The sequence below is a fragment of the Carassius gibelio genome, chromosome B25 (genome assembly GCF_023724105.1).
Source record: "Carassius gibelio isolate Cgi1373 ecotype wild population from Czech Republic chromosome B25, carGib1.2-hapl.c, whole genome shotgun sequence".
Lineage (NCBI taxonomy): Eukaryota > Metazoa > Chordata > Actinopteri > Cypriniformes > Cyprinidae > Carassius > Carassius gibelio.
Window position 1 is genome coordinate 12,549,843 of NC_068420.1, and position 27,939 is coordinate 12,577,781.

General features: G+C 35.9%; 1 protein-coding gene and 1 pseudogene across 1 annotated transcript; one reads left to right on the plus strand and one right to left on the minus strand.

Moving 5' to 3' along the window:
* The first annotated feature begins 7,207 nt into the window (after positions 1–7,207).
* LOC128013899 (interferon-induced GTP-binding protein Mx) lies at positions 7,208–24,590 on the plus strand. The gene is made up of 14 exons (XM_052597091.1): positions 7,208–7,406; positions 8,404–8,600; positions 11,054–11,131; positions 11,260–11,364; positions 14,547–14,701; positions 14,789–14,927; positions 16,533–16,731; positions 17,274–17,352; positions 17,515–17,637; positions 22,958–23,090; positions 23,215–23,358; positions 23,465–23,541; positions 23,635–23,844; positions 23,939–24,590. Exons 1-14 carry the CDS (start codon positions 7,312–7,314, stop codon positions 24,161–24,163), a joined length of 1,959 nt encoding a protein of 652 aa, XP_052453051.1. The 5' UTR covers positions 7,208–7,311; the 3' UTR covers positions 24,164–24,590.
* A 1,144-nt stretch (positions 24,591–25,734) lies between these two features.
* LOC128014007 (galactose-specific lectin nattectin-like) lies at positions 25,735–27,243 on the minus strand (annotated as a pseudogene).
* Positions 27,244–27,939: the final 696 nt, after the last annotated feature.

Below are 27,939 nucleotides of genomic sequence, written 5' to 3' on the forward strand. Positions count from 1 at the left end.
CTTCGCACAGTGTCCTAGGGGAAATGCATATTTGCATAGGCCCTGTGGCCAAATATGTGCCAGTCTGTCCATGCTTAGTGTCCCCTCAATAGAAGAAATAGAACAAAAAGCAGTGAGAGGCCTCTGGAGAAGCAAACATGTCTACCTGAGTGTCTCCGAACCATCTCCAAATCAGCTGGACCATCAGATGATAGAGTCATCATTCTTCTGGGGAGGTGGTGGTCAAGTTGCGACATGCGACGTTATGCAATGTTAAAAACGTAAATGTTTAAAAATGTGGAAACCATTCCACATGCATCACAACATCTCCTGACTCCATTATCAACTCTGAAGCACATGCTGATTGATGGATTAGCATTACTCAACACTACTTACTACCTTCCAACAACACTACTGTACATTCAATGAAGGTAAAATAGTAAAAAAAAACATAATTCATTTAAATGGAATTGGTATTGAAACCTAAAAATGTGTATACTGTTATATATGTTGAATTTTGACAATGCCAACCTTTAAATGAAGTTATAGTAAGTAATAAACAGGATTGAGCATTGAGTAGTTAAGTATTGTGCATTTTTCCTTACCACTATTTTTTTAATAGAATGAAGAAATTCCTTGCAGATTGGTTCTTTTCAAAACCAGAACCTTTTCTGAATAAAAACAGGTTCTCAGTTCCCAACCCTAATAATAATATACTGTAAAGGCCTCGAATGAAGATGAGGTTTAAAGCAATATTTTATTAAATCAAGCAAATTCACAGAAATATTGCCGCTTATAAACAAAGAGCTTGAAAATGGTTCTAATGCAACATGTAATCCAAGTGCTGTGAGCAGCTTTGCACAAGTGTTCTGATGGTTAAGTGTTTCCCGTAAAGGATGTCACAAACCAGATCACATAAATTCCGGTATGCCATTTTTTCCAATGAAATTCAACAGACTTGTCACATCGTGTCTTCAACTGCCGAACACACGTTTCCCACGACTGTATGTGCACTCAGGCCTTTGATAACTGTGCACTTTCGTTTTGTCTGACTGTACATGTACCAGCACCGTGCAGCACCTGTCGCCACGTAATTACATTATATTTGCCCCATATTGTCATTCAATTTTTTTTTACGATCACTATGACAATTTTTTCAATACTTATAACAATTTACCTAAACTCTTAACCAGTGCTTTAAGTGGGCCTGAACGCACCGGTACTCAGTACCGCCACTTCCAAATATAGCTCTTGAGCGTACCGCCACTTCTCCGTGCGCCCAGAACGTGCTTTTAGCGTACCGGTACGCTTGGACATCTGTTTTAATAGAGGTTTTAATCCTTTGCCTGCGCTGCCGCTTTTCAGAGCGCCCTTCACAATGCAAGCTTCCTCGTCTCACCGAGAGCAGAGACTACATTACCCATACACCCTTGAGTTTTACAAGTGAAAAGCGCATGCGTCGTGACAGTCCCGAAATCTAAACTGTTTTCCCGAATCTGGCCCTATTTGTCCCGAAAATTACACTAAAGCAAGATCTTGAGTAGTTATTGTCTGATAAACATTAAAAACTGTCTGCGGAGGTTGAGTCGTTCTGCAAACAGCCCACGCCGGCTGCTCATTGGATGCAGCATCGGTTTTCTAAGTTAAAAAAAAAATACCGTAGGCGGCTAGGCACGAATTTAGATATTCATTTATCGAATTAATCTATATCCACAAAGACAATACGACCTTTATGTCCCCTTTTTCTTTTAAAGGCTTGATGAAGAGAGCGCAAGTTGCTGCAGCTGCGAGGAGGACAGCGATGCACGCGTACAGGAGTGATTGACAGTTCGTGGCACTGTGTACAAAAAAATAAGTTTAAGCTCATTAGTGTTAGCGTTACAGAAAGGTCTGAGTTACGCACTGTTACAACAGTCATTGTTTTTTTTTTCTTTTTACAATGACATTTGAGTTCATGATTTTAATGTTGTTGTTTTTTATGTGGCAGACTAAAGAGTAATGACAGACGGTTGATCTTTGAATAAAAATGTGTTTAGTTAAGGTTTGAAATTCATTATCTTTTATTATAGGCTACGAAGTCTAATATTATAAGCCCCCCATCCCGTCACCCAAGACCGCAGACAGCCCCCTGAAATACACCTACAACACACTACTGACAAAACAGTTAATTTCATGCTCAAAATCACGCATTGCAAACAAAACTCCTACACTAATTTTCTAATAACAATAATACACTAACACAATACACTACATCTACCAAAACAATGCATGTCTCAATTTAAAATTATTATTCCTAAACACTAACACATTCTCTTTCATCAGGAACATTTAGTCAATCATATCACAATATCATAAAAACGCTTACATCAAATAGAATTACAGAACCTGCATTATTTTAGGTGTCAGGTCTGACATTATACAATAGACAGTATATTGCTTTATCATAGATTGTGTTTTACACTACAGGTTCTTTTTCTTTTTGGGTTTAGTAAATGCATGTATTTTGTTTATTTTGCTGCAGAAATTCAATGCAAAATTTGAATGACCCACATGTAAATGAGCTCGCATGTAGCTACTGCGGAGTTAGTGTTCCGGCTAGGACGGGAATATGCTTTTCATGTAAATACAGTCATTGTTACAAGGATCTTTTATTGTCACGTGGAGGGATACTTGTTGTAAGGCATGCAGATAAATGCTTCTAATTGACAGCCTATAACTGTGCAAGGGGGTGTGTATTTTTACAGTGCATATCTACCTAAACTTTAGGAAGTAAGTAGCCTACATGTTATTTCTTACAAAGTCTTACACCAACCACTAGAGCTACAAGGAGGGAAGGAGAGTAAGTTTATCTTAGCACATTTTGTTTAACCGGAGCTTGTGTGGAAGATGTGAGGCTATGCCATCAGCAGTGGAGAGTGTGTACTGTAGGGAGGTTGACGCCTCTTGGTCCCTTGTCCAAAACCTAGATCCCCATAAGACATTACCTGCCCCACACTCCATCCAGGGTTTGAAGCATCCCTTTGAGCATGGCCCTCTCCAAGCCAGCAGACCAGAGTAGGTTTTGAGCAAAATACTTCACACTGCAATTTAAAGAACCAGCTTTTCTACACCAAAATAGTAAATCCGGTTAATCAGGTTTTTAAACTCAGTGGTTTCCATATACTTACTATAAAAACAACTTTGGTGTTGTGTAGTACAGTAGAATATCAGCCAACAGGACATTACTTTGAAAACATGGTATGATCAAAATGTAATTATGTCCCAATCTCCACCACAGGCAGTTCCGAAACAAGAGCATACAGGCAGGTTGTCCGCTGGGCGTACGGAGTACTAGGCAGGAACATTAGGAAAGCCCTACCTTCATGTGTTGTGTCAGCAATAAAGAGGCAGTTTGCAGAGGAGGGACAAACATACAAAGGTTTCCAGTGGCCCCTCTTGGAAGACGATTAATACATTCATAGTGAAACAAACTGTACTGGTAAAATTGATCTTTCATTACATGTTAAAACATGAGTGTCGTGCGAGATGGAGGCTGACTGCCTCATCCTTGACAACCTTCTGGACGGAAGAGGTGGGGGGGGGGGGGGTGCAGCAGAAGACAAGAAGATAGCACTGCTTTCTTGTAGGGCCTGTGGTGACTTGCAGTATTCCTCTACCAGAGAGACCATAAGATTTGTTGTGTATCCTTGAGGAGAGAAAGGTTAGAACAAATTTAGTAACATGGTTGACTCACAAAAAAAGATAGATTCACATTAAAAAGATATTGAAAAACTAAGTGAAACTACTAACCGTAAGATGGTTTCTCCTTGATGGGGTGGACTACCCAGCCACCTTTACGAAACTGTGGGTAGCGAACGGCGTAGCGTGCCTCACCCTCACTGGTTCGAGCTATATCTCTGTTGCCATTACTATTGAAATGTAGGGCTGCCAAGAGAAGTCTGTAGGAGATAAGTAGATAGAACATTAGCTCTCCAAAGCTTACCAAATGCTGTGAAATGCAATAGAAATACATGACATTAATGTTTCAGTTCAAATGGGTCTAAGACAATGACTCATCTTTGCAATATTTTTTTGCAAACGATATGTAATGCTGTTATCAATCAATAACATTTTGGTCTGCTATACAAGACTGCATTTGTTTTTTAGCCATATTCATTTTGTCATCACTTACCTGCTACAAAAGTACAATTGTATTGCAATATCCTGAAACTGAATTTTTTTTTTTTTAAATTTTATTAGTATCGATACTCTTAAGTGATAACACTACCTGCTGTACCATGTAATGGCCCAAAGTTATCAGAGCAGACACTTGCATATCTTGGTCAGTTGAGAAATAAGACATTACCTGCTTGACTTGAAAGTTCCTTCTGGGTGCATTATGTGCCCTGGGTTTCCCCACAGCATGCAGGGCAAACCGTGAACAAGGACAGTAACTGCCTCTGGCAAACAATGAACTTGTCAACAGCATTGAAAACAAGAAAACGAAAACACACATTAATTCTGACTAATTTTGGATCAAATGCTTCACCTCTTCTCTCACATATTGTGCAGAGTGCAACATTCAGAGTCAGACCAAGACTCTGTGCTCTCCCACCAAAGGCATGATGATCGATTTTGGTCCAACAGGATCTTTAAAAATATTTAACATGAATAGTTATATGAAACTGTGATGAAATGGTAAAAATCACAAAATAGTTTGCTATTTAGCTCTAAAGAATGATATCAAACAATTAGATATGAGTGAGAAAACTAACTTCTCAGTTGTCAGCAAGAAGTGAGCATTATAAGGTAAAGTCCCAGAGATGTTGTTTTCGCCTTTTTCCCATTCTTTTGTTGTGACTTTTATTTTATTATTATGTTCTCTATTTCTCTTTTATAATAAAAACATGTTTTGCAGAAAAATTAGCACATGCTTAGGGTCAGCCATCTTGTATATTATTTCTGTACCCATAATGCACAGCACTGGAAGAAGACAGGTTCTCAAAAAGAAACAGTATGAACACAAAGAGGTCTGAGATCCCACGAATGCTGAAGTGGACCAACAAAGTATCCGAGTCCTCTTTCAGGAATTCCGATAGTGTGAACACAAAGAGAACTGGGTCCTTTTTTGCTTGGTCCACCTCTTGGTCCACTTAAAGGGGTCTGGGTTTAGTTATTTTATAGAGGACTCAAGTGTGAAAACACCCTTGGTCTCAGATGAAAGTCCATTTGATGTTGCAACATGACATAAAGGTATGTCTGCACAAGTATTCAAAACATCAGTCAAAAGAACAACATCAGAGACCTTTTACCACCCATAGAAGAACACCATACTTTAGAACAGTGGCTCTCAATTTCAGTTCTTGTGACCCCACTGCTCTGCACTTTTTGTATGTACAGGTATCTCTTGTCACTTCAGACATCTGTTTGGCAAGTGCCCTGCGAAGTGGACATTACAGGGTATTCCATCATGATTCCAGTTTGAAGGGAGCATATATTTTCCATTAAAAGGACATTAAAGTGTGCAAGACGTGAATTTAGAGAGGTACATTATGTCACACTTTTCTAGTAAGTTTTATCTGGGTGTGAAGACACTGCAAGCCATGGCATAGGACAAATCAATGAATGAATGTTCAGAAGTGAAATAAACCTTTTGTCCAGTGCTCAGGGAGTAGTAAGCAATGAACTGAGAGAGACTGTCAACAGGCTTTGCACCATCAGAATATGGCAACCTCTTTTTCTGATGCATAAACATGGATGCCACATCATGAACAACTTTACACAGTTAGCATGTACAAATTTTAAGGTGCTTATTCGACCTGACATGCAATAGTAATAGCAGCGTCAGTTGGTCAGATAGTTCCAAAAGAAAATCTTCTTCTTTCACCTTTTTTTTAGTGGCAGTTGGCAAAAGGCGTATTGGTGTACAATACTTCCACTTAAATTCGGACTTAAAATCCTCTACTGTCTGGCCAGCTTCAGACCAGTGGGGCTCAAACTCAATTCCTGGAAGCAATCAAACACACACACACCTGATCAACACAACCCAAATCAAACACATCCGATCCAGCTAATTAAGACCTTCAAGATTACTAAAAACCTCCAAGCAGGTGTAAGTTAAAGCTGGTTGGAGCTAAACTTTGCAGATCTATGGCCCTCCAGGGGTGTATTTCAGAAAGGAGGGTTAACTTACCGTGAACTAGACCCTGAACTCTTGCACTCTAAAAAATGCTGGGTTGTTTCAACCCAACTTTGGGTCAAATATGGACTAACCCATGAACAAAAGAAGAAGAAAGAAACAGCTTGGTGCACTTTTTCTTAGTGTGCGTTTCTATAGTGACTCGTCGATTCATCACTTTGTTGAGAATGTCTTGAGTCTTAACCAGGAACGTACTCTGAGTTGAATTTACTTTCTCCCGGATGCATTTTTGGAACCACATACCTCGAGTAAGCAAGGTTTGGGGTTAATCAACCATGGTTAGTGCATATTGCCACCTAATTGATGGCTGTTAATCTTTTATCCTTGAGAATGTGAATTATATTGTTTGTTTTATGCTAATTATACATTAAGTCATATCAGATATGTATTTTGATTTAGAATTTAGACATTATAGAAAATGCCACTCCATGTGTGAGATACAACATGTAATCAATAAAATATATAAATATATATATAAGTTAAACATTACCTTGTCATAGTGTTTTATAATTTATACATACCTCTTAATACATAATTTATAGATAACTCTTATATATGGCAATACAATAAATAATCATATAAGAATAATATATTACCTTATTTATTACTTTTATTAGAGCTTCCTCATTAACATATATATATATATATATACATATACAAATAGGATATATTACATATTGTAATATTATATTATGTTGTGCGCTATCCGTCACGCCCACCGAAGGCTTGCTGAAGTGAACTAGCCCTGGATCATAGCCTGCTCCGGAGCAGGTTAAGTTCAGAGAGTGAGTTGCTATGACTACTAACATACCCTGAAAGTTACCTGCGTTTTTGGAATTTGCTTTCTGGAATACCCCCCAGGAATATAGTTTGAGACCTCTGCTGTAAACCAAACAGCCAAATTCTTATATTTATAACAGGCAGAACAAATTATAATCAAGAATTTGTTCTGACTAGTTCAATCTGGGTGTACATCCACATTCTTATAGTGGGTGGGGTACACTATAAATTCACTGGGCGAAACATAAATTGCACAATTTATCAGAGATATTCAAAAGGAAGGATATTATCGAGGACATCTTTAGAACTATCTTTTTATTTTCTTTCTCTCTTTCATTTTCTAAAAAATATTGAGTTCAGGTTCAATCAACAAAATGTTCAGCTCAGGCATTATCTCATCTTCAACTCAAAGTACTGCTCATGTTGATGAAGATAGTGATGAACATAGTGATGCTTCTCAAAATGAAAGGTTAGTATATATTTTATTTTTTATTTAATTATATAATTTTTTTAAAGATAAATATTTAAGTTATTAGAAGCCTGGCTTTTTATTTATTATTTATTTATTTTGTTATGAGCTCTAGATAAAAGAAAACAATTAGAAAGTACAGTCAAACCAAAATTTATTCAGACACCTTAAACATTCTCACATTATCAGTTTATTTGCTATAGTTTAGAAAATGGTTATAAAATATAACACAATCCAGAGTTAAACTTTCAGAACAAATTAATCTTACGTCAGATAACTTTGATAGAAAGGTATGTAATAAATTAGATTAAATAGCTGTGAGTTGTCAACCAATTACCAAGCAATTCTTAATTTTTTTCAGTCTGTTGTATAAAAAACAAAAAAAAAAACTCTAAAAACAAAAAAACAATCCATGGTCAGGCCAAAGTGTCTGAATATATTTTGTCCCATTTTTAAAAAAAAATTTTTTTTTATGAATTTTACTGGCAGTCCGCTGTATGAAGTTTACCTTTTTTGCTATTCTCACTTATGTAAACAAACTATAATGTCCTGCACTGACTAAAAATGATATCTGGTTTCTGAACAATGTTTGGTTTGACTGTATGTTAGTGCAGGGCAGTTGTGTATACTATCAGCAAACAGTAAATAAAATGAAAGTGAGTGAATTCAGAGTGTGTTGGTGAGCTGGAGTTGTGTCACAGTTACAGTAAATACTTTTATCTTATACTAACCAAAATGTAGAATATATAATAACAATCATGATAACTTCATACTGTAATGTACTGTTCATACTGGTTTTGTCATTTGCTTTAAATGCTGAAGCTTTTTAAGGCAGGATGGATTTTGATTGGCTGTCAGTTTTACTGTTGGGGACTTGTCAATGGATTAAAATATATAAGAGAAAGTGTATATATAAGGACATAAACTGAATTAGGCTAAATAATATAGTGCCAAAAGTGATGCTCTACAAATAATATTTACATTTTCATCTTTATAGTCGCAACATGAGGGGAGAGGTTCACAGTCATTTAGAGGAGAACATTCGTCCATATATTGATGTGATTGACACTCTGCGGTCAGTTGGCATTCAGAAGGACTTGGCATTACCGACTATTGTGGTCATCGGAGACCAGAGTTCTGGAAAAAGCTCTGTGTTGGAAGCACTGTCTGGAGTTGCATTACCAAGAGGGAGCGGTGAGGACTGGTTTTACTCTCATTTTGTTATTTCTGCTATCACACCTGTTTAACACTGCAAGTGTGAGTTGCGTGTCAGCAAACTTTAGCAGCAAATGCAGTTGTGCATTCACACCATCAACTATTCTGTTCTACTATCTCCAATGCAGAAACTACTAAGTAACTACAGTGATGTGATGTCCAACAGAATTTAGCTCCAACCAGCTTCACCATACCAGCCTGCTTGTTTCTGAAGACCTTAGTCAGCTTCTTCAAGTGTGTTTAATTTGAGTTGGAGCTAAAATTTATTTTATTTACAAATTTATTCTTATTATGTAAAACTTGTTTGAAAAATATTTAGGTAAAATGTATTCTTATTTTTCCAATCATACTTTATAATATATAATCCTATTTATTATTTAATTATTACACATTAATTTCACACTTGTCTAGTACAAATGTAATATCAGAAATCAGACACTTTGGATGAGATCAAGTTATTCATAGAACCAATGTGGCAATAAACAATCCTCTAAAATGTTTAGTTTTATTAGAATTTTGAGTAATGTTAAAAAAAGGGTCAGATTTAGCTGGTATTAAAGGTTTAGTTCACCCCCAAAGGAGAATTCTTTCATTGATTATCCACTTTAATGTCGTTCCAAACCCACAAGACCTTTGTTCATCTTTGGAACACAAATTAAGATATTTTGAGAGAGAGCTATCTGATCTTTCATAGACCGCAATGCAAATGAAGTGTTCACAGGTCCAGAAACATAGTAAATACATCGGTAAAACAGTCCATGTGACATCAGATTGCTCAACTTCAGTTTTGTAATGCAACGAGAAACTTTTTTTTGGGCAAAGAAAAATATGCATGTTTCCCCTAAGTGTAAACAATGTTTTTTACGCAGATTACTCTCATGCGTGTGCTTTCCCACTGAATGTAAACAACGCTGATTCAGTCCAATACATTATTGGGTACTCTCCAAAATGGCTGAAGATGTTACTCGGGGGAGAAAATTTTTGTAAATTTATATGTTTTTTTTTTGTGTGCAAAATAATAATAATAAAAAAAACATATATATATATATATATCGTATTGCAACACTATAGTAAATAGATAAATCGTTTTGCCATTTATCTGCTCTTAAAGTAACATTTCCACAAAAAAAAAAAAAAAATCAAGATAAAAATCATAAGTTAACATCTGTGTATTAGCCTGTGATGTTTATGCAGTATTTTGAAATAGTTATCAGTATTTATGTTTGTTATATTATATTAAAGTTTAGAAAAATCTGCATTTTCAGTTTTTTTCCCTTTTTTTATTGGGGGGCGGAAATTTAAAATCTCGCCTAGGGGACCAACAGAGCCTGGGCCAGCCCTGCATGTTAGTATCACACACATCTAGCCTGTTGCTTTGTACATGTATATATTAAGTAATTATGATAAGTTTCTGATTATGAATTCCAAGTCATAACTAGAAATGTTCACATTATTGTGAGATGTGAACATTATTATGAGTAAGTTTCTCATTGTGAGAAACGAAGTCATTCATTACTGAGAGATACTGAAAGTATCTCATTATACTAAGTCTTAATCATAGAAAATTTTCTCTTTATTTTTTATATACCAAGTTGCAGCATCACATGACACCATTGCACAGTTGCTGCAGACTTGTCAGCTATACATTGATGTTGCTGTAATGTCCTGTTTCACCACAGTGAAACCTCAGTTCTTCCCAAACCTGTCCTGGAGGAAAACCCTACCATTCATGTTCCAGCGGAAACCAAGAATTCATCAGACAGTGTTTTGATCTACTGCCTGACTGCATGTGCCCACTAACAACAGTTACCTGTTTTAAATCGACAGGAGTAAAACCCAGATGGTTCCTCTCCTGCTGTACCCTGTATGCATGTTCAGAAAGACTTTTCTGCATAGCCCTGTTGTAATGCTCAAACCAACCCATTTGGCACCAACTATAACCCCACAATTTTAAGAAGTGGTGCAATTGCAGTTGATCCATGATTTGAATGGAACAAGGCCCCACAGTTCAGCATGCATGCAATTTGTGGATTGATTGCAAAGTTTAACCATAATACAGTGAGATTATCATTTTCATGTGTAGTCGTGCAGATTTTAACCTTTCAAGTGATTTTCAACCATTGAAGCTCAAAAGAGGCAAAAGAATAAAGATTATGGCAAAGAATTCAGTTCACTTTCCTTGTGCTTGAACAGACAATTGTGCCCAAAAATTCTGAATATAAAGTGAATATAAACAATAAGAAATTGGATGGGTGACATTATAAATTAATCTGTGCATTTGGTCTTAAAGTGACAGCAGCCTATATGCATCAATTATCAGTACCTCACTAAGTGTAAATTTATTTTGAATGAAAATTTTAATATATAAAGCACTTGTTCAGTAATTTTCCACTGCTAGTTTTATTTGAATGCTAACTCATTGTGTTTGATAGGAATTGTGACCAGATGTCCATTAGAGCTGAGGCTGAAGAAGGTAACTGGAGTCAACTGGAAGGCTGTTTTAACTTACCGTAAGAAGAAAACCGATTTATGGATTCAACATTGAACAGTTGCATAAGATTAGTAAAACTGCTTGCAATCACTTTTCTTAACTTGAGGGGTTTCATGAAATGGGCTCAAAATTTTAACCATATTCCAGGTCCTGCCAGCCAACAGGCAAGAGGACAAGCAGCATGGTCAACTCGCAATGAGAGGAGATTTGAATTTGTAGATCCTTCTTTAGTTGGAGGTTATGTTGTAAAAGGTTAGTAAAACTGCATGTTTCAGAGCTTACAGCTAGTGTGATATTTGAATAATTAAAAAATTACACAAATCTCATACATTTGTGCAAATACAGAACACAAATATCACCATTTAACCATTTAAACGTTTCTTGCTTGGAGAAAATAAAAAAAACAAATGGAGGCAGAAACTAACATTTGGAATTTGCATTGATCAAGGACTGGACATGGGGAGTTTACACTTGGGGTGGGGGCAAATGTGAGGGAAGAATAGGCAAAAATGCTTTTCTACATCTTCTCTCGATGTGTTGAAGAAGACGCAATGAAGATAAATAAATTCCAAAACAAAGTTTAATCACAATAATCTACACAAGAGATAACTCAAACAGCAGGAAAAACACATCTATGTAAACAGTGACTGGACAATGAGTGTTTGTGAAGAAGCAACTTAAATACATAGACAAATGAGGATAATTTAGTGCCACAGGTGATGGTTGTTAACTAAACAGGCCAGGAACCAAATATGGGCTCACAGGAACTAAAGCAGAACAGAAGACAGGAAAACACAGAAACGAGCGGTGCGTTCCAAACAGGGTACAGTATATGTCGCCCATTGAATTGCATTAAAAGCTGGCCTCTTAAAAGAACATTTTCGAAGGGTACAACTAATGGACACTTCGGACTCCCATGATCTTTTGCACAGATTCTTTGCATGATGACAGCGCCTCCATGTGGGCACATCATGATAATGACGCAGAGGTGGAATTCAAGAAACAGTTGTTTGGTCCCCTACACCCTTCAACCCTTTGAAGCTCTCACTCCGAAGATTAAACCCTTTGTAGGGATTAGGGCATAGAAGTGAGCCCTTCCAAATGAAATGCAGAGCTTGTCCATAACATGACATTCTCTCAGCTAAATGTATGTTGATTAATACGTTGAGTTTATGTTGTCTATCTCAGGTTCTTCCAGCCTTTACAACATTTTTCTTTTTCAACACAAAATATCTTTATGTTGAACATTTAGCCTACTGTTTGTAAAGACTTTGCTATCCTAGGAACTACCAAAAGTCCAGTGTTTTGTGAGTGTGATGGATTGTAACATGGTAGAAGACTAGTTAGGTAGCACGTCCTGATTTAGCCAAGTCCGATGTGTTCCTAGGTCAACATATTTTGTTGACCCTGGAACAACATTTTACTCCAAAAATATATTCTTAACCATATCCCTACACCTAAACCTAACCTTAACCATGAGTAATCCCTAAAATCAGAGGAAATGATAGATGAATGACACTGATGTACAAGCACCAAACACTGATTTTAAGCATAAACTTCACAAAATCTATAAACTGGTTCTTCAAATCTGATTGGTTAATCACAATGTTGTTCCAGGGTCAACAATGATGTTGTCCCAGGAACATGTCTCACTTGGTAATTAGGTACGCAGGAGCTAAACCATATAGGGCCTTATAGGTATGTAATGATAATTTGTAACTGATACGGAACTTAATACGTAGCCAGTGCAGAGAGTGTAGAATTGGGGAAATATGATCATATTTTCTTGACCTGGTAAGGACTCTAGCTGCTGCATTTCAGACTACCTGTAGCTTGTTTATTGAAGACGCAGGTCAGACTAGAAGTGCATTACAATAGTCCAGTCTAGAGGTCATGAATGCATGAACTAGCTTTTCTGCATCAGGAACTGATAATGTTTCGTAGCTAGGCAATGTTTCTAAGATTGAAGAATGCAGTTTTTGTAACATGGGAAATATGGTTTTCAAAAGACCAGTTGCTGTCTAATGTAACACCCAGATTTTTGACTGTAGAGAAGTAACAGTACATCCGTCTAGTTGCAAACTGTAGTCTACTAGATTCTGTGTACAGTTTTCTGGTCCAATAATTAATCATTATCTTATCCAAATTTAATAGGAGAAAATTATTGGCCATCCAATCTTTTACAGTTTTAACAAACTCTGTTAGCTTAAATAATTTAGAAGTTTCATCTGGTCTCGTTGAGATATATAGCTGAGTATCATCAGCATAACAGTGGAAACTAATAATATTACGAATAATATTACAAAGGGGCAACATGTATATTGAAAATAGAAGGGGACCTAGGACGGATCCTTATGGCACTCCATATTTTACTGGTGATAAATGAGATGACTCCCCATTTAAATAAACAAAATGGCGTTCAGACAGGTAGGATCTAAAACATCTTACAGCCTGCCCTTGAATACCTGTATAGTTTTGTAATCAATCTATGAGTATGTCATGATCTATGGTGTTGAACGCAGCACTGAGATCAAGTAAAACTAGCAATGAGATGCAGCCTTGATGTGACGCAAGAAGCAAGAAGTCATTTGTAATTTTAATTTAACTTTAAATGACTTTATGGTATATGACTATCTTCCTTCCGACAAATCAGTTATAGTAAAAGTTGTCTGTGATCTTTCAAACTGTTTGATGGCACTCAGCGGGTGTTTCAGTGCTTCAGTCCAAAAGAAGTAAATAAAAAGCGCTCATCCATTAAAAAAAAGTGTCACACTGCTTCAGGGATTGAACATACAGTAGACCTCCTGTAGAGAATTGATGTGTTTTTGTAATAAAAATATCCATATTCAAAACGTAAAAATCATGTCTCCTCTTGGCTTATATTGAAATCTGCCGATATTCTTCTTTACAATCCTAGTTTTGTACTTTAATTAGTGACCGTTGTTTTGTTTTGAATCTCTCCCTTTCGCTTCCGTGTTTGTCACTTCTGAGTGGTGAATGTGCAAAGTCGACCTCATATGTCATCCACCCGGAGCTGCTTCCATGTACATCAGTGAGTGCAAGCTAGATTAAATTGATTATTAGGTTTTGAATATGGTTATTTTTCTTACAAAAATGCATCAATTCATTTTGCGAGGCCTTTATTCACTTTTAGAGCCATGTGAGACTTTTTTGTTTTGTTTTTTATGATTGGATGCTTTTTATTTTACTTATTTTGGACTTAAGCACTGCAACATCTGCTGAATTCCATCAAACAGCTTGAAAGATCAAAGACATTTTTTATATGACTCATATACATCTAGAATGCCTCGAGGGTGAGTAATTTATGGCCTAATTTTCATTTTTGGGTGAACTTTAATGCTTGAAGATCAATATCGTTGTTGACACTGTTAAAGGAAATTTTTCTTATAGTTAATTATGTGTATGTGTTACAGCCCAGAATGAACTGGCAGGAAGCGGGGTAGGAATATCTGATAATCTCATCACTTTAGAGGTCATGTCACCAGGTGTGTGTGACCTCACACTGATCGATCTACCTGGAATCGCCAGAGTCCCATTAAACGGACAGCCAGATGACATTGGAGAGCAGGTAGGCAGTATGATCTGATTTTGGACTTCATATTTAATATCAAGCTAATTATCAGTCTGGTTTTAAAACTATGTCTACTTCTTGTAGATAAAACGTTTGATCATTAAATTTATTAAGAAGAAAGAGACAATAAACCTGGTTGTGGTCCCCTGTAACATTGACATTGCAACAACAGAAGCATTAAAAATGGCGCAAGAAGTTGATCCTGAGGGCAAAAGAACTGTTGGTAATGAAGCAGATTATCCACTTAACAAATACAAACCTGATTCCAAAAAAGTTGGGACACTGTATAAATTGTGAGTAAAAAAGGAATGGAATAATTGACAAATCTCATAAACGTATATTTTATTCACAATTAAATGTAGATAATGTATTAAATGTTGAAAGTGAGACATTTTGAAATGTCATGCCAAATATTGGCTCATTTTGGATTTCATGAGCGCTACACATTTCAAAAAAGCTGGGACGGGTAGCAATAAGAGGCCGGAAAAGTTAAATGTACAACTTATTAGGTCAATTGTCAGAATGTGTCTCTGAGAAGTCAAGATGGTCAGAGGATCACCAATTCCCCCAATGCTGCGGCGAAAAATAGTGGAGCAATTTCAGAAAGGATTTTCTCAAAGAAAAAATACAAAGAGTTAGAAGTTATCATCATCTACAGTGCATAATATCATCCAAAGATTCAGAGAATCTGGAAAAATCTCTGTGCGTAAGGGTCAAGGCTGGAAAACCATACTGGATGCCCATGATCTTCAGGGACTTAGACGGCACTGCATCACATACAGGAATGCTACTGTTATGGAAATCACAACATGGGCTCAGGAATACTTCCAGAAAACATTGTCGGTAAACACAATCCACCATGCCATTCACTGTTATTGGATAGAATGCTATAGGTCAAAAAAGAAGCCATATCTAAACATGATCCAAAAGCGCAGGCATTTTCTCTGAGCCAAGGCTCATTTAAAATGGAATGGAAACTGTTTTGTGGTCAGACGAATCAAAATTTGAAGTTATTTTTGGAAAACTGGGACATGTCATCCAGACTAAAGAGGACAAAGACAACCCAAGGTGTTATCAGCGCTCAGTTCAGAAGCCTGCATCTCTGATGGTATGGGGTTGCATGAGTGCGTGTGGCATGGTCAGCTTACACATCTGGAAAGGCACCATCAATGCTGAAAGGTATATCCAAGTTCAGAACAACATACTGTATGCTCCCATCCCGATGTCATCTATTTCAAGGAAGACCTTGGATTTTCCAACATGACAATGCCAGCCCATATACCATACTGCATCAATTACAACCTCATGGGTGTGTAGAAGAAGGATCCGGGGACTGAAATGGTCATCTGCAGTCCAGATCTTTCACCCATAGAAAACGTTTGGCGCATTATAAAGGGGGAGATGCGACAAAAAAAACAGAAGACAGTTGAGCAACTAGAAGTCTGTGTTAGACAAGAATGGGACAACATTCCTATTCCTAAACTTGAGCAACTTTTCTCCTCAGTCCCCAGATGTTTGCAGACTGTTATAAAAAGAAGAGGGGATGCCACACAGTGGTAAACATGGCCTTGTCCCAACTTTTTTGAGTGTTGATGCCATGAAATTTAAAATCATCTTATTTTTCCCTTAAAACATTTGATATGTCATCTATGTTGTATTCTGAATAAAATATTGAAATTTGAAACTTTCACATCATTGCATTCTGATTTTATTCACAATTTGTACAGTGTCCCAACTTTTATGGAATCGGTTTGTAATATCTCACCAAATATCTTCTTTCTGTCAGCGATTACACATTATATGAAATAACTATTTTTCATTCTCACAGCCATTCTGACCAAGCCAGATCTCATAGACAAGGGAACAGAAAAGAGTGCTTTGGCTATTATCAACAACAACGTGATTCCTCTCCGCAAAGGTTACATCATGGTGAAGTGTAGAGGACAACAGCAGATCGATGATGATATTCCTCTGGAGGAGGCAGCACAAATGGAGAGAGATTTCTTCCAAAACCATGATTATTTCAGGTTACCATCGGAAGATAATAACTTTTTGTTCCTTTAGTTTGCTGTTACTTTTTCTTCTCTGAACTAACATTTCATAAATAAACTTCCCATTGGTACTTTGGTATCATGCATTATTATTATTTTTTTTCAGAACAAAGTATTTCAAAATTTAAGCTTAATTTTGGAAACATCATTTTCAAACATTTGTCAAAGTCAGATGTCATATGCCAAAACGAAAAAATTTAATAATCTTACCAAAAATCAGATAATTTTGGTATTTTATGACAAGTTAGTTAAGATTATAAAATTATGTTTAATGACTCCCTAAAATTAATAATTAATTATTTTAAAAATACACTTATTTACATAAAATATGTAAAACATACATATTTGTCATTAAACTGAATGGCAGTTGACAACTGAATTTGCACTGACCCCATAGCAAAATTTTGTCTCTGCTAATGGACCCTTAAAAATTTTATTATGGTTTTGTGTCACTAATTTTGGTTAAGGTATTAAATAAAAGTGACTTTTTATTATTATTATTATTTTTATTTATACAGATGCCTCTTGGATGAAGATAAAGCAACTATTAAATGTCTTGCCATCAAACTTACTCAGGAACTTGTTGATCATATCAAAGTAAGTTTCTAAATTTCTCAGGTCTTTTAAACTCAGCATGAATTAGTTGTACAGTGAACATTGTGTCAGGATGAATTGAGAGACTTATTAAATCTAAACTAATATTAATATCTTAAATATTAAATAATATCTTTAATATTAAATCTTACCCATCTTTGTCAGAAATCCCTGCCAGAGCTTGATGAGCAGGTAAAAAAGCATCTGTGGGACACAAGGAATGAGCTCAAGGAGTGTGAGGGCGGACCTCCACAAGACCCTAAGGGAGCCAAACATTTCCTTACTCAAGTAGGATCTCACATCATCACTTCATGCTGATGACTTCTACAAATCTGCTTGTTTCTCTGAATTAGTGTTTTCAAGCTGAATTTCCACTCTATTTGTTCTGATTTTCTCCTCCTCCTGTATTTCTCTGTTAGGGGAGAAGAACTCTCTCTCCAAAAAGGTGCTTTTAAAAGGTTCTTCTATGGCATCGTGCAGCACCTTTTTTATAGAGTGTTTATACAGTTGTTACGATACAGTAATTTTGTGTACATTTTTGATCATTGCACTAAATATAGAAATTCATACAAAACGTTTCCATAGTTTTGAATCTATATATAAATTTCTTTACTTTCATGCTACATTACAAAGCATTTTTGCTAAAATCTATTAGCCTTCATTTTCAAAGGGAACTGAGTGAATGCCTTGCACCACCCAAATATAATTTGAATCAAAGTTATAATTAAATTCAGTGTCAATCGTAGAAAGAGCTTATTGCCAAGTGCACACATATTTGTTTCTTAGTAATGATGCTTCCTATATACATATATAAGAACAAGACAAGAACAATAAAATGTAAGAATAAAAATCTTAAAAATGGACTGGTTAAGTCAAAATATATATATAAAAAAATATAACGATTATTTACATATAAGGTTATGGATAATGAAATGAATGAATATGAGTGAATTTTACTGATCTATGAAGATTGCTCATGATGCTATATGGATTAATAGCAGTATGGCCACTCGAACACTTGCAGTGGCCTCACCATCTAATGGTAGTTTAGAATGCAATAAGCAATCACCATCTCGTTTACTCGGATGTACTTAATTGATTACGTTGCATGAGTGCCCACTACTGGGAACCCTTGGAATAGGCTCACTGTAAAAAGAAAAAAAGAAAAAAAAGTTGCTTCACCTCAAAAAAATAAGACAATTTATCGCAAGCACTATTTTGAGTAAACTTAACAAACGTGGACTAAAAATCCACCCAATTTCAAATAATAACTTAATATCACAAGTTGTCACAACATAAATAAATGGAAGCATTTGGGTAGCAATATTTAATTTGGGATGTTATATGCAAAATGACAATGCAATATGTAAAATGAAAATGCATTTCTGTATTTACCTTTACATTTTCCAATACATTTGTGCAAAGTTTGGTGCAAAATGGAAATGAAAATTAAATTACATAATTTTAATTTGCCATTTCATACACCAGTTTAATATGTAAAATGAATACTAATTTTAACGCTTTATAAGTTGCAAAATTAAAATTAAAATGTATTACAGAATTGATTAGATATGTCTAACATGTTCAAGCAAAAACTGTGGCAAAATGATCATTTAAATGCTATTTTTCTTTAATGCATTAACACTCACAGTCAAGACACTGACGATTGCATTTTCATTCAATGTCCCGCAATGAATGTAGCAAAATTCAATGTGCACATTGAAAATGCATTCCGAGCCGATCACGTCTTCGCCCCCTTGCACCATGTCAATCACTGCGTGAACAAGGCAGGGCTTGCAGAAGGTCAAGAGACTCAAATATCAAGAAGAGGATTTAAGTGAGAGAACATGGACAAGACAGTTGGCCTGTGTACGTTTTGATCATTTCGGTTTATAGCTTCAATATTTCATTCGCACCTGTGGGCGGAGCTAAAACGCTGCTTTCATCTGATTGGTCGAATCGCTCCACCTTCAGCTCAGTCTTTTCATTCTTCCAGACAGAATAAGAGTCAGTGCAGTGAAGCACTGTAATGTCTGAAACTACACTCACTGTTAATTAGCATAATATTTTAATCAGATGTAGCTGGGCACATAATTCGTGCTGCTGCGACTTGCAAGTGACCCCGTTAAATTATTTCTAGGTTGTATATAGTACTGTATTGTATAAATATTGTCCCACTGATAAAAACAGTGCAAATAGTTCTGTCTCCTTGGATAACAGTGAAGTGGAAATACATATAGTTAAATTTATGAAATAAAATTAAATAGGATTTTTTGGGAAGGTAACTCCTGTTTCACATATTATCCGTCTACAGTGGGTCTGCAGTCCGTGTGCGTTACATATGTTGTGCTGAAGCAGCAATCTCATTGTGCTTTCACACAGGACGCGTGTGCAGTCCGCTACTGATCCGCGTCGGTTTAAGCCTTTTGAATTTAAATCTTTATTACATGCAATCCAACGGGTCTTAAATAACTTTGTTTTACTGCCTCTATAAAAGTGCATATATAATGTTGCCTTGTTTCTCTAAAGTTGCTCTTTTTCTTGTTTTAAATCAAGCCAAATTTCATGTGTTGCGTGTGAAAAAAAGTAGGCTTTAATTAGTATACATTTATTGTGAAATGACTGCATTTCCGTGTCAGTCCATGTTCATTTTTACCGCGAACAATGCACTGTCACTTTAATTCAGCGCACGCAGCACAGCAAAAATAGACTCGGTACGTAAACGATCGCCGCACTGCTGCAGACACACCGCTCCTGGAACGCACTGACAGACCAAAACCGCGTGCAGTGTGAACGCTGGAATCCGTTAACATGGGTGCGTAAAAAATTACGCACCGCATACGCACCGCAGACGGAGTATTTGTGAAACGGGCGTAAGTCTGGCCAGTTATTATACAGCAACATGAGTCAGACGAGTCTGAAGATCTGAGCTGAATTTGGTGAAACATTAAAGTTCTAGTCTGTGTCAATTACTCTCATAATAAATAATAATAATAATGTTATTCGTATTTTTCGGTATAAGTCGCATCAGTCCAAAAATACGTCATGACGAGGAAAAAAACAGAAACATAAAACAGAAACATAAACATAAGTTGCACTGGACTATAAGTCACATTTATTCAGAACCAATTTATACAGCCGCGAGAGGGCGCTCTGGGGTAGGCTACAGGAGCACTGAGAAGCATAGAGCTAATTTTACTATTTTTATTTAGAAATGTAACTATATTAATTTTTACAATTATTTATTAATGTCACACACACACATACCTGGTGCCTTAGGACTTAAAATATGAGAGTGGTAAATGTTACAGACATGGAACTGTTCAGTCTATTATTGATTTTTATTTCCACTTCACTTTTATCCAAAGAGACAGAACTATTTGCACTGTATTTATAGTGGGACAATATTCATACAATACTATAACCTAGAAATATTTTAAAGGGGTCATTTGCAAGTTACAGCAGCACAAATTATGTGCCCAGACACATCTGTTTCAAATAGTATGCAAATTAACAATGAGCTGTGGTTTCAGATATTGGAATATGGAATAACGAAAAAACAAGCCATTTTTCAATTTCTCCTCATTGAATTCATGTTCTCTCACTTGAATCCTTTTGAGTCTTTTCGTTATCTGTTTTTTAATTGAAAACGGATTTAGAATGGACGGAAGATACCCTGATTTTTCAGACATTACAGTGCTTCACTCGCACTGACTCTTTTTCTGTCTGAAAGAATGAAAAGACCGAGCTGAAGGTGGAGGGATTCGACCAATCAAATGAAAGCAGCGTTTCAGCTCCGCCCACAAGTGCAAATTAAATATTGAAGCCATAAACCGAAATGATCAAAACACGGGCCAACCGTCTTGTCCATGTTATCTAACTTGAATCCTCTTCTTGATATTTGAGTCTCTTGACCTTCTGCAAGCCCCGCCTTGTTCACGCAGTGATTGACATGGCGGGAGGGGGCGGAGACAATCGGCTCGGAATGCATTTTCAATGGGCACATTGAATTTTGCTACATTCATTGCGGGACATTGAATGAAAATGCAGTTGTAAGGGCCGTTTCATTGTCAACGCATCTCTGCGTTGCCTTTGTTGCCGCCGATGTAAAATCAGCAACAGAATACACTCCTCTTCAGTTGCCATTGTGATCTGAATATCATGCGACCCGACTCTACTAATATCACCCGACTCTACTACCCCCTGTTGCGTGAGCGTTGTATTGCATATACGCATCGCCCGTGACACTTGCGTCCACTATGAAAGGGAGTGCGTCGCTTGCGTTGCTTGCTTGCATTTCTCGTGTTGACTATGTAACGGCCCTAAGTGTCTTGACTGTGAGTGTTAACGCATTAAAGAAAAATAGCATTTCAATGATCATTTTGCCACAGTTTTTGCTTGAACATGTTAGACATATCTAATCATTTCTGTAATACATTTTAATTTTAATTTTGCAACTTATAAAGCGTGAAAATTAGTACTCATTTTACATATTAAACTGGTGTATGAAATGGCAAATTAAAATTATGTAATTTAATTTTAATTTTCATTTTGCACCAAACGTTGCACAAATGTATTGGAAAATGTAAATGTTAATACAGAAATGCATTGTCATTTTACATATTGCTTTGTCATTTTGCATATTACATCCCAAATGGAATATTGCTACCCAAATGCTTCCATTTATTTATGTTGTGACAACTTGTGATATTAAGTTATTATTTGAAGTTGGGTGGACTTTAGACCCCGTTTGTAAAGTTTATTTTAAAAAGTGCTTACGATAAGTTGCCTTATTTTTTTTAAAGTTGACACAACTTTTCTTTTTTTTTTTTACAGTGCTGAATTGGAACATCCTAACACTTTGATCACTTAGAATCCAATATGGAGTTGGTATATGGTTTACATTTTTCCCCTTACAAATGTGTGTGGTGTAGCCTTCTATATATATGCTTGGGCTGTTATAAATGTAATTTCTTTTTTAAATATATTATAGAGTTGTTGGGGTGGGTATTAATTAAACACGTTCTTCGATGATGTCATAGTTGTGTTGCATTGTGGTCTATAGCGTGAATATAAAGCAGACTCTCTCCCTCCTGTCCATGTAAACTTTCCTCATCTACTTGACGAAGTAGAATGCACTTCAAAATGGATGTAGGGATTCCCCCGAGGTTAAGTGCTTAAGGAAGTTTGCTAGTGCATTTCTAAAAGTCAACTGGATCATCACTTATTACTTATTATTTATACTTACTACTTATACTTATTATATAGATCATTGGTGAATTTGCAGAGTATTGCACAAAACACTTGGGGTGTTCACTGAGGGGGGTCTTGGGAGTCATTTGCCTCTTCAATAGGGAGACGATCTATGGAAGTAAGCCAAACATATGTGAGAATATTAAGTCTCAGGCTTTATGGTGCAATTGTTTGGAAAATATTATGGCACCATGTATATTTTGAAGATTAGGTACTGCAAAACTACCACAGCATTAGCAAGCTATACTCTGTTTATGGTACTGTCTAAAATTTATTTTGCTGATAATGTATGCTTTTGCTGTTTGATGGTAACATAACAGAATCATAAAACAAATGTAATCTTTTCCCCTCACAGACCTTAAAAAGATTCAATGATCAAATCAACTCCTTATCATTAGGAGAGCTGATCTTGGAGGGAAATTTGTTTGCACAGCTTCGTGCTGAATTCAAGGAGTGGAATGATCATCTTAACAGTACAAAGACACCCTGTGAGTGTATTTTCAATTTGAAGAAACATATATTTGATTTCACTGTAGTTTTGCTTTACGTTCTAATGAAAATGGAAAAAGTGAGTAATTCATTTCATAAGAAATCATCTGGTTTCCAAAAAAGTTTCTGATTCAAAGGCGGTGAGCCAGCAAAACAGAGGGAGGGAACTGCCTGGCTTCAGTAACTACAAAGTGTTTGAGACTGTCCTTCAGAAACATGTGGTCAAACTTAAGGAACCAGCCAATGACTTACTCAGAGGCATGAAAGGTACATCACACAACTTTGTGTTTAAAGATGTTCTAGTTCTGAATAACTTTAATAATTTTAGCACATGTGGCTGTTTGTTTTCTTGATTTATGCATTTCTCCTGAAGGCATCACCCTCAAACATTTACTTGACGTGGTCAATCATTGTTTCCGGAACTACCCTGTCCTTAAAAACATAACTGTGGTATATATTTATCATGATTAATAGCAAATATTGCGCACTTTTAATACAGTTTGATTGAGTTTTCTTTACTCTGTCTTTCACTTGTCTCTATAGAGTAAAATCGAAAACATTCTGTCAAGTCAGCAAGAGAAGGCAGAGCAACGGATCTCAGAGCAGTTTGAAATGGAAAACTTAATCTACAGTCAAGATCCCATCTTCCTGAAGATCTTGAGTGAGATTGCCAATGATAAGTTTTCAGAAGAAGAGTTACCTATGTTTGACAAAAAGTGCAAGTACAGTCATATGCTGGAGGCACATTATGAGGTAGATATGCCTAGGTTTCTGTAACAAATTACAATGCAGTCCTTGTGGTGTTTGGAAGTAACTTAAGATCTCATATCTCATTGTTTTCTTTCAGATTGTAGTGCAGAGGATGGCTGACCAACTGCCCATGATGATTTCCCTTTTCATGCTGAAGGAAACTGCTGAGCTCTTGTCTACTGACATTTTAGGTTTATTGGATGGGGCAAATGTGAGTGAGCTCCTCTTTGAGGACTCTGATGTCAGCAAAAGACGCCAAGATCTACGAGCTCGCTTGGATCGTCTGACTGCTGCTCAGGCAGAACTTGCTGAGTTTATTTGAGAGCTCTGTTGACTAGAGGATATTATATGAAATTACATCAAATCTGCAATAATAATTATTGTATAATATATCTGACAACTGTTCTATGGAGGTTTGCTAGTTTTGACAATGTTTTGATTCTTTGAGTCTTGATATTTTGCTAGATTTTACATTTCTGAAACTCCCTGTAACCATTTCTAAATTATGAATAACTTTTAGAACTTGCAATTGAATTAACCTGCATCTTATGCTGTTTTATTGTTAAAATGTTGCTTACTAATGCTGTACTTCGTATCCAAGCCAAATCAGATATCAGATTTGTTTTCTTAAATCACTAAAAGCTTCAGTGCTTCAACTAGTGTGTGACTTGTTAAAGATTTAATAAAATTTTCATGACTGACCTGTTTGTTTTAGTTTTGTCAGAATAATAAATATGAAACCATACAAATAGTGTGCAGTGTAATGTCTTATGGTAACTCCTAGCTAGCTGTTTAGGCTTAACGCTTAGAAAGAACCAAAATATAATAAAGAGAAAATACACCAAGAGTTGTTCACATGTCCTACTTGTTCTGCTTTACTTGTCATAACAAAGATACATGTACAGGTCTCCACCTAGTGGCAAGTAACAGCATACATCACATGCAGTACACCTGCTGCATTACAGTGATTTCTTTTTTTCTATGGGCAGGAGGGCTCCTGGAAAGGACCTTGACTGTAGTGGCATATCAGTTGCCTTGAGTTGCAGGAAATACTGAATTCAGTTTAAGTGGAAACTCAATCATGCAGCAGACATGCTCTAATGACGCCAGGTGGTCAAGTTGATATGTAGTCGATTCAGGGACACCCAGACTGGTTTTATTATGAATCCTGATCTTGAATTTGGAAAATTGAAATCTTGTCTCATCATCTTGTCTCACGCTCTGAGAGGAAGTTATTTCATCATGTTATTTTACAAAGTTTCAATGACATGAGAAACTGGTCATTTGAAATTTCTAGGATTTCGAGGACATAGGTTTTTAGCAATTGCCATTTGCTAATGGGCTTTGGTCAATACTAGCTCTTTTTAGGGTTTAAAAAGCAACACATCATGTCGCGATCTAAAGAAATTCAAGAACTGAGAAACAAAATAGTTGACACGTATCAGTCTGGAAAGGGTTATAAAGCCATTTCTAAGGCTTTGGGACTACAGTGAATCACAGTCAGAGTCATTATCCACAAATGGAGAAATTTGAAACGGTGTTAAACCTTCCCAGGAGTGGTGCATTTTTTTTTTCTTTCTGTTATCAACATTGTAAAAAAAAACACTTCCATAGATGTCTGAGAAACATATCTGTGGAAATCTGCTGAAGTCTGATTTAGTCTTTTGTATATATTTTTTGAAACTTAGTAACGGTTCATAAGATTTTTGTTTGCAAGTCATTGGAGCACCAACATATTTCTAAGCCCGATGATGACACCATACAGTGTCATTCTAATAACCATATTCTACATTTTTGCTGCACAATATTCTTATGTTTTAATACATGATTTTAATGAAACTCCACAACACACAATATATGCTTTGTCAATTATTTTATTTATTTAGAGTGGTGTTTTAGAAAAGATACTGAGAAAAGATGCAAGTTTAATTTCAGATTAACATGTTTTATAAAGGATAAGATCAGAAAATGTAAATGTATGTAGCACAATCACGTAAATGTGGAGCAGGATGACTGCATGTGATCTCACAGGTTTTTAGCACAAACAAAGGCAATTTGTGCTGAACATGTCAGATCGTTCCAGCAACGGTTAGCTGTAGGGTGGAAAAATTGAGTTATTCTGATCATTATATGGTGTGAGAGTCAAAATAAAATAAAATGTTCAACTTAAGGCATTTTGTGATTTCCAAATAAGCCATTTTATGTTACTGTATATGACATTAAAGGATTGATTATAGGATGTGAATAATTATTGAAAGTATTAATAAAATCAGTGCTTTCTTACAGGTACAGGCCAGCTCCAGGCAGTTTTCTATATTTCCTCCATTGTTAGGTTCTCCAGAACACCAGCTGGTGTAGTCAAAGGGACTTCCATCGCTCCAAATCCACTGTCCTTCCTAATGAGAGAAGAGAGTCATTACAAAGTACTCTGACTACAAAACGAAGGTAATTATTGAGTGTTTAATACTTTACCTCATGTTTAAATATTTAAAAAAAACAATCTAACCATATCAGTCTCTTTAGGCCATACTTATGTCATCTTTAAAAAATAAATAAAAGGCAGAACAACTTACTTGTTCACCATCCTGAGCGCCAACCCAAAAACGTGTTAGAAGGCACCATGCTCAGTAGGAGATCATTTTCCAGTTTATTATGCACAGATGCAAGGTTTGCATCATAGGTTTGACAGTTTCTCTAAAGAGACATTGTTACATTGTTAATCCACAATCTTTTTATTATTATTATTATTATTTTTTTTATGTCTGGTTGATTATTTGCTTAATACTTATTTATAATTATTTATTATTTGGAGAAAATCTAGTTTAGGCTAACGTTTTTTTCAGTAAAAATATTAATACTTTAAAAAAAAATTTAATATGAAAGTGTATTGTATGGAAGCATACTGTATGCGTAGCAAAAATCAGTTTGAGCAATCAATTACCTCCGCAGTGATCCAGTTAACTGACTTAGGGAAGTACTTGAAGCATCTGACTCCAAAATGTGTCCATCCATTGGGGCATTTTTCATCTAAACAATACATAAACTTTAAGGTTCTTGTAATAAACACGGTATATAGTCTTCACACACTGCAGAAACCTCATTAATCATGACCAAATTCAGTTCAATCATATTATACATTTCCTGTCCAAAGATTTGGCAGAAAACAATCTTTTTAGAGATGCTTTACAGATGCTTTTCCACCATCTGTTTTTCTATAATTACACTTTATAAGTATAAAGCTTTACTTAAAGGTGACTAGACTTGACGATGACTTTAAAGATCTTAATCTGGAATAAAAAAGAAAAGGTGTTTTCACAATGGTAAATAAATAAATTGCTTACCATTTGCATTCACCACAGAATACATGATGAAAAGAAGCAGAAGACTTCTCAGCCCTGCCATAATGAACCCTAAAATTAATAAGCCGGAAAAGCTTTAAATGTCTTCAGTCATATTCTGAACAGTGGATTCTTGATTTATCATAAAGAAGCTTTAAGTATAATAGTTATTCAGCAGGTCGATGTGTCAAAAACTCACCTTGGTTTTCAGATTGTTGCCTTCAGACTTTCAGTGAAGATTTTGTGAAGCTCTAGAAAGGGTCCTTTTTATATGTTACTTAATGTCAAGTGAGTATAAGTCACGAGGATGATACAGGATGTGAGTCTTTGGCAATAAATGTTTTCTTCCACAGAAATGTGATCGTTCAAGTAAATAGGTAATGAAACACCTATATCGATGATCTGCTATCTTGAATCTGTGGAAGAGTGTAAATTCAAATATTGGATCACTGGGTAATATGAGCTGGTATTTGAAAAAAATCTTTTATTTATTATGCATTCAGAAAGAGTCCATTTACAGAGGCTGTCTGTGACTGAGATGTACTTCTAATGCTGAAAATGGCAAGTCTTCTTTCTGCGAGTTTCTTGGCTTTTTAAATGATGACATCATCTTCAATCAAAGCTAAAAAGTTAAAACGCAAAATTTTAGATTTTCCCCCTAACATTAAAATAAAAAGTAGTAAATAAAATTAAACAACATATATGACTCTGAAATTAATTTGTGGGATCTTTGCCCTCTTGACCTCCTACACACACTACC